Source organism: Lagopus leucura, unplaced genomic scaffold, assembly GCF_019238085.1.
Source record: "Lagopus leucura isolate 7727_CA_CO unplaced genomic scaffold, USGS_WTPT01 Super-Scaffold_100001, whole genome shotgun sequence".
NCBI classification, from domain to species: domain Eukaryota; kingdom Metazoa; phylum Chordata; class Aves; order Galliformes; family Phasianidae; genus Lagopus; species Lagopus leucura.
This window is the reverse complement of record NW_024962262.1, coordinates 54,858,536-54,874,604: the sequence shown is the minus strand read 5'-3', so window position 1 is coordinate 54,874,604 and position 16,069 is coordinate 54,858,536. Positions and strand designations below refer to the sequence as shown.

General features: G+C 39.1%; 1 protein-coding gene across 3 annotated transcripts in view; it reads right to left on the bottom strand.

Moving 5' to 3' along the window:
- Positions 1–16,069, bottom strand: part of TBL1X (transducin beta like 1 X-linked) — a 202,879-nt gene that overhangs the window by 53,972 nt on the left and 132,838 nt on the right. For all 3 annotated transcript variants that reach the window (XM_042866869.1, XM_042866871.1, XM_042866870.1), the window contains one exon: positions 2,335–2,442. In XM_042866869.1, coding sequence (XP_042722803.1) covers positions 2,335–2,392 — 58 coding nt within the window. In that variant the 5' untranslated portion in view covers positions 2,393–2,442. The remainder of the gene's footprint in view (positions 1–2,334; positions 2,443–16,069) is intronic.

The following is a 16,069-nucleotide window of genomic DNA, read 5'->3' as shown; positions in this document are numbered from 1 at the left end:
TCAGTGGATTGATCATTGCTTATAGCTCTTATTTGCTATAAGACAGAATTAGACATTAGACATAGCAAGACATTGCTATAAAACAGAATTACCTGCAAACAGTAAGGCATATCTATTAAAGCTATACCTAGCATCTAGACTTCAATATGCTCAATTTGAAGCATATTTGAATATTTCTTCATGCACTTAACCTTAATTTCTATTCTTTTATATTTCAATATGTTCAATTTGAAGCATATTTGAATATTTCTTCACGTACTTAACCTTAATTTTTATTATTTTATATGGATTAAAAACAATAAAAACAATGCAAATACAATGTTTCTGTGACATTTTTATGAATGCCTGAATTTATGAATGTTTAAATTCATATTACATATTGGGCTACAGCTTGATACACCCTCACTAGATAAAGAGGAGGGGAAGGGGAGGCAGCGGCTGCACCCGACTCCTCACGTACCCCCAGCCACAAGCAACGGGGAAGTGGGTCTGGGTTTGGACCATGTCTGCGTGTCTTTAGTTTGAATGAGTTAAGTAAGAAAAAGCATTTGTCCCTGTACATAAGAAATAAAGAGCAGTAAAAATTGCAATTAAACTGAAGATTTGTATGTAAAATTCTACCTAAAATGGCAAAAGTTACTGTTCACTTGTGGGAGAGGTGTCACCTGAAATAACTTCCTGACATTTGGCTGACATCACCACTCTTGAATGACTTTTTAAAGCCTTATTCTCAATCATTACACAGTAGTAACCCATCTACCGACCCATCAAAAGGAAAAGTTACTGTATTAATGTGCTGGTATGTAAAATCTCCTATAATACAAATATAACAACGTAGAACAATTTTAGGATTCTTTAGGCTCTGCCTATGTCTGTCTGTGTGACACTTCAATGCTTAAATGCATTTTCCAGTGAAGTACCACTAGGTTATTTTTAAAAATAAACAACTTCTGGGTGAAATTTCAGTTTTGCTAGTCCCTATCTTTCCTTCATCTAAATGCATGCTACAGCTTTTTTTTTATAAGCTGTGGTGTTAGAGAGAAGAACACAATGTAAGAAAACAGCTGCCAACACAGGCCAACTCTGTTATCTCAAAGCAATCTTCTAAAGACCAAATTCTGAAAAAGTATTATTAATCATTTTTTCAATTTCAGGGGAAATCCCTTGTGTGGGAAGTTGGGTTACCAGGATTGAAATATCTTTGGAAGAGAAAAACAAGTCAAAACACCTTGTCTAATGAACTCTAGTTTTAATGACCAAGAGAAGCAGGCTGAGCCAGTATCCTTTTCTTGCTGAGATTTTGGCCATTTATCGAAGACATGTCCAAAGTCTGGTGGGCTTATTCCAAAGTTGGCTTTATATCTTCTGATACGAGGAAATGCAGTTTTTGTATTTTTCTCACAAGTGTTTGTTTTTCTTAGCACTTGAAACAACAACCTTTCAGTTCAATATTCAGACAACATTTCAGTCAATTCTATAACCAATCCAGAGCACATGGCCAATCCTACATTAATTGGGTTTATGTCTACATCCTTTGTTAGTGTTTTTCACCTCCCCTATCATCTCCACTTTAAAAGAGTATTCCTATTTCTGAATAGAATTGTGACTCCTTCCAAAGAGTGGACACAAGACTATGAAAACAAAATAGACATTAAATATTAAAGTTTCATTTCATTTTTTTCTTCCTGAGGAAAGATTCACCTTTCCTTCCAAAAGGCTTTCTTAAAAGTCATTTCTTTTTCCCTTCCCTACAATGAAGACAGAGTACCATGGGCACTTTGCAGTACCACAAGGAAATGGTGCTAAGACAGAGCCATGCTCACAAGGAAAAGAGATGTCATCTGCAAAGCTTACTTTACATATATAATTACTGTAATGAAATTCTAAGTCATTAGATATTTGCGTCCAGTTTTCCATTTATGAGATCAACATTCCACCAATGTAAAACTGATTTATACAGTCCCTGTTTATTTAATAAGCATCTGACAGAACAATTTCAAATGGCTAAGAAAAATGATACAAAATCAATGTGCTTTGTGCTGCTGCTGCCAAAAATGATGTTGGCTCTGATGATACTACTCTACAGAAACATTTGTTAACACAATGTTATTTATTTCCTTGTTTTGCCTAACTTAAACATTTAATTTGTACTTGTGTATGTCTGCATTTTTTTTATGCTTTGGACCACGGTTCCAAAGAAATACAGGTTTGTGCAAGAAATATTTAGTTCAACTGAAACACTTAACACAGCATTCCTAAAACAGCACCACATACAAAGAAAATTTTCCCATTTCATCTATGACTTGGAGTTGTGATGAAATACAGAAAACTTACCTGATTCCTGGAGATAGCGATACACCAAGAAATTCACTTCGTCACTGGTTATGCTCATCTTAGCCCAACCTCAATATGATGAGGTTTATGAGAAGTGTGATCCACGCTCTGTTCAACAGGAAAGAAAGTAACAGGTTTTGTTTTATTTTGATTGATTATTAAGGTTGTTATCAAAACAGATGTGAGATTTGTTAAGGTATTTAAAGATCTCATCATTAGAGCTGTTATATCCCCATGGGAGGCACACATTAAATACTGCGAATCAAGTACTCAGGATGTACGATGCTTTTTATTACAATTAAAGAGCAGTCCTTAATATATACAAGAATCCAAGGGAGCATTTTAAATCTTGAAAGCCTTTGCAAATGTTAACTCTGTTACATCAGTGGCTTTATTACTGGTTCTCTGGGCACTCTTTGTTACTGTAAGGGTATTGCCTTTTCAGGATTGCTAGCAATTACTCACATAAACCAAATCATAACTCCTTCCAGCCCCACATTTGTCATCTAGGTTTCTGTCCAGTAGTTCACCCCCTTAATAGAGAAGTTCTTTCCTTACGAAAACTAAGTTATGCAGAGGACATAAATAAAGTTCCCATAAAACAGAACCAACCTAAATTTAAGATGAAATTACAAATTTTATTACAGGGGTGTGCATGTGAGAGAGAGGCAAGGAAGAAGAATGCAATATATACGTTGTGCCAACATGGACTACAAATATCCTGGCATTATAAAAAGTTATAATGTTATATTGTCTCTGCTGATTACTAGTGAGCAATAATTAAACTTCAGTTATTCACTTAAGCAATCCTAACCTTTAGGATGACAGTTTTACACTACTACTTTGGGCATGCGCTGCGATAATAAATATATTTGTTTTGAACATTTTCCATTAAATGTGGATTCATTTCTGCTTGGAAATCTGCTTTAAGAAGTTTGGTTTCCAAAGCTGTAAGTGCCTCTCAGACATAACCTTTGCAGCTTTGTCAGGCACATCAGCCCTATACTGAGTGATGTAAAGATCTGGACATAGAAATGCACACAACACACTTGGCTGCAAATTATAAATGAAACACCACAGGCGGGTGCTTTTTGTTTCAATTTCCCGTATGTCTCTTCTTGGCAAGCAGAAAGGTCTTTGTTCATTGGGAACCTCTTTGCCGATTCCCGTTGCCCGAATTAACACCTGCTACTGCGTGCAGTGCTCATCAGCTACAAGTCTTCCCTGCTGCTCATTTCAACCAGGAGGTCACTTCTGACTGTAACAGATGCCTCTGCATATTTACAGAAATGGAGGTCTTTTGAACCCTATTTAAGCCTTTAATTCTCCTGGACTGCTAGATTTCCTCAGTGGCTCAGATGCTGTTTTTTTTTTTTTTTTTTCCATAAGACATCACACCTTGGTAAGCTGGGAGACACTTTCCTCAAGCCATCTAGTCTGTATTGTTATAGCTTGGAGAATACAAAGAAAATATTGAAAATCTCAGAGTCTCAACTAGGGAAATTTCATCTACTGTTAGGGCTCTGAGGGAAGGCAATGCCAGCTGCATCCAACCAGCTCTGTCACCCATGTGATGTTTCCCTCTGGAAAGTTGTTTGGTGCCCCTGCCTCTCAATCCCTCATACCTACAGGGGGTGGCATATCAAGGTGGCACTGCCTTCAGCTACAGACAGGCCCACCCTTTTTGCAAGTGGAAAGGCAACCACAGGTAGCAAAAGATATGCTTACAGGCATGAAAAGCAGGCAGAGAAAGCACCTCAGGAAGATGGATGGGTGGCAGCTTTTAAATATCACTTGACATACTTGATAATGAATAATTAATAAATCACCATGCCTCTTTCTGCACAGTCATCACCATTACATGAAGAACAAAAAAGAAATACCTTGCAAAACGCAAGACCATTTTCATCCCCGACTATTTAAAATACATTCATATCACTGCTATGACTGTGATAACACTAAAGCAAGAAATTTTGATAGGTGTGGATTTAAAAAAATACCCGACGTAACCTTTTAAAAAGTACTTCAAAAATAGCGGTTTCAGTATTTGGTGGTAGGAAAGTTGGTAACGTTGAAACCTCTTACAAAAATTCAGTTTCAGCAATGACGTACTTTGTGGTCAAATGAACTTTATTAGAAGAAAAAGAATCAAGAAACTACAAATGCTGTTTCCGGATGCATCCTGATAATTCAAGCCATTCATATGGTATTTCCCACATACAGAGAATTCTTCTGGGAAAGGAAAGGGAAAGGAGGGGTGTTGGGTTTTGCTTTTCCAAAGAAGACTCTTCTTAAGTGAGTTAAAACCAGAGAAAATGAGCCTGACTGCAAACTAAACAGTTTGACAGCCATGGAAAAGCCTCCAGAGCAGCTACCTTTGTATCAGAATCCCAAACACACCGAGGAGCTAGATTTACAATGCATTTTCCCTGAAGTCAGTCAACAGGAATTACTTTGACATATGTGTCGGATCATATCTTTATACAGACTGTTACCATGTCATAAATAACCAGATGATCCCTGCTCATATATTTAAGGTTTCTTTTCTCTCTGAGACGCCAGTGCACAATCAGATACACAAATGCAAAGCTTTTACCCATGCAGAATTATACAAAGATCTTGGCTTTGACCCAGAGAATCCTATTCATTAGACGTTTGGCTGAGTTTTGAAAGACCATACTCAATTTCATTAATGCTCTTTCTGATTTCCCTTCGTCCCTAAAGATAAACACCTCAAATAAAACCAACTATAGAAAACACGGTGGGGAGGAGGGTAACATGCATCCCTTTTGTGTGCCCCTACATCTGATTACCAAGCAGAAAACAACTAGTAACCCATCAATATAATTTTTAGTGCAGAAGTGCAAATGTCTACAGAAAACTGCAGAAACCCTTAGTTATCATTGTGATAGAACTATTTCTGCTAAGTGACAGTCTCCTTTTGCTACTGGAGACTGATATTATTGAGATTAATAATTTTTTAAAATGAAGTATTGCTTAGAAATGAGACATTCTGCATTCAAACCAGCAATAACATCTTAATTCTTCACAATGACAAAAGGAATTACAAAAAAGCATTCAAAGTTTTCAACCTTTCTTTACTCGAAGCATTTTTTTTGTGGATCCAGTTATATATTAGGGCAATTTCTACTTACTCCAACCTTGCCTTAGAAACATGGGATATGATCCTGCGGGTATTTGGGTATGTCAAATACAGGAAAAGAGTCTACTAAGTGTATGGAATTCCCATTATGGACCCCAAACACTCAGAACCCCTCAATGGATGTTAAGAACAAGCAAAACTAAATTCACCACTGGTCTACATAAATGCCAAGTTCTCAGTTCTGCAGGGGTAGGTTGGCAGAGACGCTTTGGATTCAGGCACACTACCACTATGCTCCTACACTTGCTTGGCTTGGTGTCAGCCTGCAGCACACTGCCTGTGCTCAGGGTGAGCAAGCAGACTCATATCCTGGAGTCAACATCGGCCCTGATTTGGCTCTAAGTGCCGGCCTGCCTGTCCTCCCAAATTAGACCTTCCTGGAGCACCAGGAATCCTAACGTATTAATACTAAATGGGCCATGCTGTGACTGAAGAAGGCAACCTGGGGAACAGCTCTGCTCCAGCACTGCACCATCCAGTCCACCAGGCTGTCTATCTGCATCATGTTCGCCTACCCATATCAGGAAGCTATGTTTCTTTCCTCTGGCGCATTTTAGCACTGTTGCCATAAATAAGAGAGATTTGGCTGAAGAATGAAGCAAAAATAAATTTTAATCTTTAAAATACTATATGGAGATGCAGCTCCACTCCCTCCTCTGCAGATCACAGGTCCTGAAAGCCGCTTCCTGGCCCCCAGGCATACCTCTGCACAGGGTTGCAGAGGCCATCCCGGGAAAGCAGCTCACCTTTGCCACCTGTGGCTGCACTGCTATCCACAGGGACTTTCCGGTCAGCTCTCCCCACAGTTAGACGGAAACAGGGCAGACATTTAGGGAAAACACCTAAACTCAAACCTTGACCTCAAATCTAAATAGGAAACTGCATGCTTCCTATTTCTGCATCCAGCCCTCCTGACAGAAATTCATCAGGCTGCCAGCCAGGTCCTCACATTACCCCCTGAGAACCTGTGAGCTCCAGTCAGCTTTAACTGAATGCTGAGCAGCCTTTAGCTTCCTGGAGGCTTCTATCATTACTGTTAAATAAACACACTCCACACCCCAAAATGTTTTTTTAATCTCCTGAAGAGGTTGCACTACATACCTACTTCCTCAAGAAGGCTAGGCTAAAATGTCTTCCCAACAAAAGTTTGAATGACCACAATAAAAAGGAGAGGAAAAAAAGAGAAATTGTGTATTTTCTTTGTGATAAAAACAACAACAACAAAAGGCCCACACCAAAACCGGGCAAAAACAAGAGGTTTCACTGAAATGAAAACATTCCAGAAAGTTCAAATATTGGGTGTTGCCAAACTGTTGCACGGGAACAGTGGAGTTCCTGCCCTTGTGCTCCCATTTTCACGTCCAAGATGGCTCCAGGCACGAAGCTGCACCTCTCCAGAGCCAGAGCAGCCGCCCATGTCACAGCGGCGCATCTGAAGGCATTGTGGCAGCACAGCCAAATCAAGAGGTTACTGTTTTGCATATGCTCTGTAGTTGAATGAAAAACATCATTTCCCAAAGCCAGAAGTCACTTCTCACAAAGCGACCGACTCAGTCAATCTCAGTGTCTCCTGCTGAAAAACACATTCACCAGAAACTTGCAGTGAGCCTTGCACTTTGTATATCTATGCTTGGCTTCACCATGCAGCCAGAACACAGGCAGCAGGCAGCAGCTCTTCCCCACAGGCTGACAAGCTCTCTTTGGCCCGCACCACTGCATTCTTCAGTCTTTTATTGCAGCCGCCTCCTCCTCCAGAAGAATTCCAGTATGTTTCCTTCCCAAAATGCCCAAACAGAACTTTGGGAGAGGAACAGAGTGCACACAGCCCTCTCTCCCCTTGCAGCCTTTCTAGCCACTTCAAGAAGCTAAAGAGGAAAACATCTTTTCTTTGCCACCATCCTGACATGGGAGTAACACAGTTTCATGCCTGCTGACGACCAGGTGCAGAGCACACAGGACAGTTCTTTCTAAACTCCACCTGTGCTATTCATCAAAACAATATGCAGCCCTGTTCACAGTGCAGCTTGTGTGTGCGTGACTTCCATGCTCCTCCTCTCTGAAGACTGAACTTGACAACACTTTCCCTAAAGAACACAACCTAAAGGAAGAACAGTTGTTCCTTCTAGAGATCAGGCACTTAAAAATCCAAATCAAGTCCTATTGACAGTAAGCTGCACCATCTCCGTGGCCCTTCTTAATGAGGAGTCTAATGATTAACTATCCTCATTCCAAATGACTACAATGGATCGCTCTGGTTATTCAACAACAAAAATGAGGCAATTCAAAACTCTCTTAGGATCTTTTATAGGTGCTCACAGATGTCTTTGCATCACTACATTTAATATTGTTCATAAATGCGACACCAATTTTATTTATTTATTTATTTATTTACTTCCCCAGGGAAATAAAGCCCGAAGAGAGAGCAGCACAGGATCCTCCTCAGAGATCGCTCAGTGCTCTGTGCAGTGTGTGCTGCTGCACTCCAAGCAATGCTGTTGACATTTACAGCAGCTGAATAAAAGCATGGACCTCAGAGAGAAAAGACAACAAGCTTGCCAGAAAACCCGAATGGCCAAATGTTCTGGCTGGCTCTTCTTCTTCTTTTTTAAAGTCTATTTGTTTACATTGAATCGTGTTGATTTTAAAATGGCCACACTAAACCAAAACAAATGCAGGAAGCTCCAGCTCGTCCTCATTCACACTGCTGCCTGAAGATCACGTTCTTACGAGAAGAAGCAACATCTGCATCTATCTCAGTGCTTCAGAAAAAATAGTACTGATAAAAACAAGCTTGAATCCTGACATGTTGGGATATCTCCTACAATTAATCACTGTATTCAGCCATATCAGAGTGCAAAATCTGGTGCCAAGTGAAGAAAGTGGAAGAATGATAATTACATGCATGTGGCAATGATTAATGAAATGCAGTTCTGTCTTGAAGAGCTCACTCTTGTTGAATCAAATGTTGTGTGAGCTAATCTGACAAAAATGGAATTTTCACCTGAATTCACTAAAAAACTTTAAAAAAAATTAAATCAAACCTAATACAAATATACCAACAAAAATAGGTTGGCCAATTAAACATTTTGGTGGACTGCAGAATGGTTTATCTCAGCATTGAAATAACTTCTCTTCAGATTATAAATTACATGTCAAACTGAAAAGCCATTTGGAATTAAAACTGAACCTACTTATTAAAAAAAAAACAAAAAAACCCCAAAAAAACAAAAAACAACCAATATATTCCAGCAATTTCTAAGCACTATTCAACCATTTTTCAATTAACCAACAATTTTCAGCACAAAATAACTGTCAACAGAAGACAAGCCTTTCATCACCAAATTCCCAGCGAACTCCATTCCTCTATCAAAAGACTAAGAACCGTGCATCAGCTCTTTCATGCCTACAGTCTAGATGGATCAGGTTATTTTTCAGTTCTCAGCTGGTTCACTTAATTACATCAGCCTCCAGCATTTCACTTCTAAGAGTGGATCTTTTCCAACTCCTTTTGCCGTAGAGCAAAATGGTTTTTCCTGTATTGATCTTTCCTTTTTGGCACTTGGCTAAGGGGGAAAAAAGCAAACAAAACCAACTGCTCTTCTTCTTAATTAGCACAATTGCGTTATACCTCTTTTATAGCTTAGTTCTAAGAAGAGGCAATTACTTTTTTTTTTTTTGCCTCTTTCTCAATAAAATTGATGTTTACAATAGTATATTGCATGAAAAGCTGGGGAAGCCAAAAATAAGATTGAGGGGAGAGAAAAGGTTGTTAGTTCTCAACCTTGCAAATGAAATGACATGAAATATGATGTTTTTTATTTTGTTTAAGAGGGAATTAGAGAGGTTTAAGAAGTAAAAACACATGATTGGTGTGATTGGTTTGAGATTCAAGACATCTCATCACTCTTGAACAACTTCAGTCATCTGGGGATCCTGCCAGGAAAAAGAACTAATATTTTCTTCCTCGTAAGAGCACAAAACTGTACTCTGGACAAACTGGAGGATGTGTCCATACATGTTAAGTCAATTAGACTGAAATATGTGATCAACTAGCTGTACACTTGTGTGTGTGTATGTGCAGTCCCATGTGTGTAATGCAACTAGAAATTAGTTTTAGGTCTTGCTAATTGTGCTACATGTTCAAAACAGGTAACAAAGAATAAAAGCTGAAAAAAATTACATGATTACACAATTACCCTACAGATATTTGCTCTTCTTGATTTTCGGCAAGTGGAACAGTATATTAATAGGATCTCAAATTTCACTTTTCACCAGATTTACCTGAATTCTTATTAATATCTCAGAAAAAAAAAAAAAAAAAGGAAAAAAAAGTGCAAACATGGAGATTTCAATTTTTCAGCAGTGCTTTACATTTACAGAGTACTGAGTGAAAAGGAGTATGATGGGAAGAGTCCTTGCCAGAACTGATTGTACCTGTTTTATTTTCTTTCTGTATCCTCAGTTGTGATTAAAATGACACAAATGAATTTTTAGAACAAACTTCCCCTCTCATATTTAGAAACAAGACAGCTTCTTTTTCTTTTTCTGTAATACCTAAAAAAGTACACTAAAATGTCAATTTGAGGTATCTGAGTCCTAAGCTTGCCTTTAAGTATGGATGTAAACAAGCACCCAACTGTGATGAGGCAGGCCACGCACCAGCAGATAAAACACGTGCCTTTGAGGTGACACCACGGGGCTGGGACTGATAACAGGGCTTCCATACAGTTCCAGAGCCACCTGCTGTAAGGTCAGCTGGGATCAGCAGGCACAATGTCTGTTTTGTTTATTTTATTTTTAAATGAGGCAAAGAACACAAGACTGAAAAGGACAGCCTTGACTTTCCTGAAAGCTGCAGTAGCTGAATAAGGCTTCCTCTGCCTTGAATAAGTTATCTGACTTTTATCCAGCAACTCCACCATTTAAAATGGTGCAGCTCAGGGAGCTGGGGCCCAAATCCTGACTTTTCCTAGCTCATCTGAACATTTGAATTGGGCTATAGGATCAAGTTGCATCTTGTATGTTCTCCTTATTTCTGAAGAGCAAGGTAAGGATAAAACATCCACGCGTGCCTTTTACACCACCTCTTAAATAAACTGCTTCCTTTAACAGCCCGAAGGTGAATCCTTTCTTTAAAAACCACACCACTAGCAACTTATCAGCTGGAATGGTGTTAGTGCCAACTACAGCTACTGGGACTTTCGCTACTCAGCATATGACAACAGACAGGCCTGGTAAACATGGCACTTCAACACTGTAGGATAAGGGAGGTGACACACAGCAAAGGCAACATAAAGAAGGTTGCAATTTTTTAATACCCATAAGCTCAGTCTCTTTATTTCATATCTTTTTTTCGGGCCTCCAGCATGAAGGAAACATGCTCAGAGCCATGGACAGACTGCAGTACTAACATGAACGACAGGATGGCCAGATACCTGCACATTTTGGTTTTACTTCTTTCCCACAAGCAATATCTGTGTTTCAATTCCAAGTCCATTTGAACTGCATGTTGTTTCAGTATCTTTTAAGACTTCATTAGTCCTAAGCATTAGAAACAATTTAAATAGGGAAGTGATTCTGGTGCTGCCTCACAATAACACCTTCTACTGGAATGACAAAATCAACCTTTGGACTTAGCAAACCCTACGTACAGGATGACATAAACAAATAGGAGTCTGTGCTGGACTAGAAAGCCTCAAGCTTTGCAGGCTATCCTCACATGGCTGTGGAGCAGCAGAGCAGGAGACTGCTGGACAGCTGTCACGAGGTGTGCTGGTAACAAGCGCAAGGAGGGCAGCCACAAGTATGTACGATGGTTATGTTGCGGTGGGACTTGATGGTCTTTAAGGTCTTTTCCAACCTGAGCAATTCTATGATTCCAGGATCCATCAGCTGAGGTCAAGTGAACAAGAGCTAAGGAAGGATGTGAAGAGGTCCAGGGAAGAGCGGAGGGAGGGAGCCCAGCCTAGAACATTCAAGGCCTGATGGCCTCAGGCAGAAGGACTGGGCAGTGACATTGTTAAGGGGGTGGGATTTTATTATTTTCGGTTAATAGGCTTAGCAGATGCTACTGGGAACAATTTGATGTTATTTTTCCATCATTTTTAATTTCATTTTTTTTTTTTCCTCAAAGCAAGAAAAGGCCATATATCTTACCACATATTTCAACCTTGTGTTCCCTGTAGTATTGTTAAAAGTGTGGCTGAGGATTTTCTTCATTTTTTAAAATTATTCTTATTATTACACTAAGGGAAAAAGAATTTTTCCCATTCGTCTGTAATTCCAGAATAGCTGAAAAGATTATATTCTGAGCTAAAGGGCAAAAAAATATTTTTCAGGCTATCAGCACGGAAAATTTCAGCCCCCAAAACAAATATTTTGTAATTCATAGAATATGTGGACACTATTTCGAACTTTGATTATGGTAGGTTCTCTTATAAACTATTTATAAACATATTAACGATAGCTATGAATATTTAATGTTTTCTCTTGAATAATCCTAAGAGAATGTCAGTGCTAAACACTTTAAGGACAAACATTAGATAGTACTGTGCAACAGAACAGAAACATATATACACATTCAGGATATTTTACTGCAGTGTACTTATACCTCACAAGCTTCACTCAGTTTACTCAGGTCTACAATTATTTGAGCCCTGGAGACAAGTCATTAAATGTTTTCCTAAGGCTTGCTCTTTCAAGAAGGTACGACGTTACTTTTCTTCTCTAAAGGTGGAGGAGGGAGAAAAGAAGGGCAGACAGACACAGATTGCTGTAAAAGGATGCCCGCAGACACTTCTCTGCAATCCCAAACTAAAACCTTACTAAGCTATTTGTTTGCATTTATATTTCCAGCTATTTAATATAGAAGCTGCCTATTACAAAGTCAATAAAAAAATTCAGACTGAGTAATCTCTGTCTTATGAAAAACCATGCCAAGCACAAGCTTAAGATACTGGTGGGTTTTGTTTTGTTTTTTTTTTCCCCCAACCTTTCCTCTGAATGATCTATACACAGACCACAAAGACAGAAGAGAAAATCAGGCAGAGAATATCCAGCAGCATAATCCAGATTGTACAACACTATCTCGCACACTGCCTTTTCACCAGTCCTTCTTCCTTCATATGCTGTTATTAGCCACTGGTGTCAGACAGTCACTTTATGTTTTGGCTTTTTGTCTTACTAGTAAGACCGCGGGAGGAATACTCTCCTCTTTAGATAGAGGGTGCCTGCCCATTTTTATAAAGACATTACTGGCCCCATATGGAGGTGTACACAAAATGTACACCACAGTCATATTTGGTTGTTTCCTCCAGTTTAAGGATAGCAGGAGACACAAGCAGCATCACTACAAGGTTGCTTTTTATATACTCTGGTTCTTTTTAACACTGATTTGCATGCCCTGACCAGCTTTTTTTTCTATTTCCAGACAGATGATGAATATAGAATGTAGCAAGATAAATTTATGGTGGCAGTACTGTGATGTTCTATGCAGCCCTAATATAAACAGCAAATCATACAGATTAAAAGATGCCATGCAAAGCTTTTTAACCGGCTTTTTAAAAAAAGCCAAACAACCTAGAAACTAAGAGAAATTCAAAATCATTGGGCACTTAGAGACACATACGATATAACCTAAGATTTTTCCTAAAAAAAGATCAGTTGAATGCTTCTCAAGATGGGTTTCAATCTATTATGACACAATTGCTAGTCAGAGCAGATCAAATAAAATAGCGCTCCCAGGCTTAAAAAAATCAACACAGATTGAACTGAAGACTTAAAACTATCTATACAAGGTTTGAGAAGCTTTTAAAGTTATCAATGCCTAGACAAGAATTATTTCATCAGAGAACAAAATGTTCCTATATTTTTGGCCTCTCCTCCAAGAGAGACTCTCAGGAAGCCAGAGGTGACCATAAAGGTTGACATATATGTCAATCATGTGTTTACTACTATAAAAATATTCTGAAAGCCCATCAACATCAGCAGGATTTGGGGTGCCTAAATGCAAGAGGTTCAAAGGGTCCTCAGGAGGTATACAGTCCACTTTCTGAGCCAAAGTAGGGACAGGTCTGGGGTTAGAGCAGGTTGCTGACTGAAGACTGAAACCCTCGAAGGACAGAAGTGGCACAGTCTCCCTAAATTACCAGCTCCTCTGCCTCACTGTCTTCACAGGGAAACAGTTTCTCTTTATACCCAACCTGAGCTTCTCCTGCATCAACTTTTGCCTTTTCTCCATCCACGCTGTATCCTGCACTGCTATGAAGAGACCACTTCCATCTCCTTGATGACACCTCATAGGTACTGGAAGGCTGTCCCTGAAGCTGTTCCTGCAGCTGTCCTTTCTCCAGGCTGACCCAGCCCAGACTCACCTCATGGGGCAAGTGCTCTGGGGGACACACCAGACATCTACAAGACTTCTGGTTTGCCCATATCTGTCTTTGTTGGGGCCCCAAATTGGGTATATACCTAGATGTGGTCTGATGAGAGTCGTGTACAGGAGGATCATCCCTTCCCTTCATTGGCTGTGCTCATCCTCATACAGACCAGAATTGTTTCTTATTGCTCACACAAAGAAGTACTGAAGTTCTGTTATAAAGTTACAAAGTCTATATAGGGCTTCAAAATGAACATCAGCAGTCAAATAATTGAAAGTAAAGTCTTTTTCCAAGTTGGAACAGTCTTACTAATTTATATGGAAAAAAAAAAATACATGGAAAAGACATGCAGGAGGGTAGACAGGGTAATACTCAGTACTGTCATGCTTACTAGATCTTCTAAGGATGTTATAACCAAGTGAGTATTTTAGCCATCCAGCTCCTGGAGCGTAATTCTCACATGCTATTAAGCTATTGAATTCCCTCTACAAGGAATGGGGAAAGTTATGTGCTTGTTTCAAAGACTTATGTATTTTCCTGCAGCCATGGATTAGACAGTTGTCTGAGACTGAGATTCATCGTTTCATATTTCTCCTCCAAATCTAGGCTCCAATTTGTATCTTTGGCTGTAGAGAACTGACTAATTATCTTCATTTGAGAACAGGAAAAGGAGGGAGGGAGGGAGGGAGGAGAGAGAAAGAAAGAGAGAAAAAGGAAAGAGAGAAAGAGAGAAAAAGGAAAGAGAGAAAGAGTGAAAGAGAGAAAGAGAGAAAGAGAGAAAGAAAGAAAGAGAGAAAGAGAGAAAGAAAGGAAGAAAGGAAGAAAGGAAGAAAGGGAAAAAAGGTGGCAGTGGAACTGGTATCAGAGATTTAAGAGACAAAAGATTGAAGTGTTCATTAAGAATTAGCAGGTTCAATCCTGCATTTTCCAGCTCCCAGGAGAGTGCACTTCACACCTGGTTACAGGCTGTTGAAATGAAAACTCTGAGGAGCAAATAATGTGAGAGTCATGAGCCAGAAGGATGGGGAAACAGGGATAAGTAGCTCCTTTTAAATGATTCCCTACTTAATACAGATATACCACAGGTGAATAATGAACAATGAAATTTTTAATTTCTCTCTATCAGTGAAAAAACATACATAATAAGTGTGAGTGTTCATGTATTGTTTACTCACAGTTGAACTTTTATTAATCTTTTCACTCCTACGAACTATTTTTTCTCTACATATGTTTTACATTTCCTTATTAAGGAAAGATAATTTTGCTCTTTTTTTTTTTCTACAGAAACTCATGATTCTTTGTAGTATTATGCAAGGAGCAGACATCAACACCTATATTTGAGTATGACGCTTGCATTTTCACTTATAATTTGAGTACATTTTAACTGTTTGGGCTGCAAAGATCCATGGTGAGCGTCTGCCTCAGGCTAAGTTTTTTTACTGGAAGGCATGAGGAAAAACAGTTCAATCATTTCAGATCACAGTTGGGGGAAGTACGGCGTTACCGATATTTATACAGCTGTTTGAATGAGGATTTCTAGTGCTTCCACACTTTGGAACAGGGACCTGACGTTTGGCAGAGGTTGCTCTGATGGCAAAATGCCTTTTCTACCACAGTGAAAACCCACATAAATTTGACTAAAAAAGATTTTCTCCTGAAATACTACTTGTATATGGCTCTGCACAGGTTTGTCAGAAGCCTGTAATCAAATTGTCAAATATTACTATCGCATTAACTTTGCTTCATTGTAAGGTGATGGGATTAGCATCTTTTCATGTAAGGGGACGCAGACACATCCTGATGCTGAAGCAAGGGGCAACAGGCTGTGAAAGGTGATAGGAACCAGGGTCACAGGCAGATGCACTACTGAACTGGCTTCACTCCTGTGCACAGCTCTGCTAGCGCCTATCTCCAGAGAGGAGAAAGTACACTCCTTCTTCCCAACAACAAAAAATAATTATAGCCAAGTTATAGCTGATTTTGAAACATCTCTGCAGTCCTTCATATTGCTTTCTATCAGCAGTTTATTCCTGAGCATCTGGATTATGTGACCTTTAATGCCTTTTAGGTGTATTTACTAATAACCTTGCTTTTATTACTTTTATGAGTTAGGGCTTTTCCCCTGAAGCTTTCAATTAAGAGACTTATTTGGTTTGGGGAATTCTTGAAAAGAAAACAAAGTCTTCTGATTTTC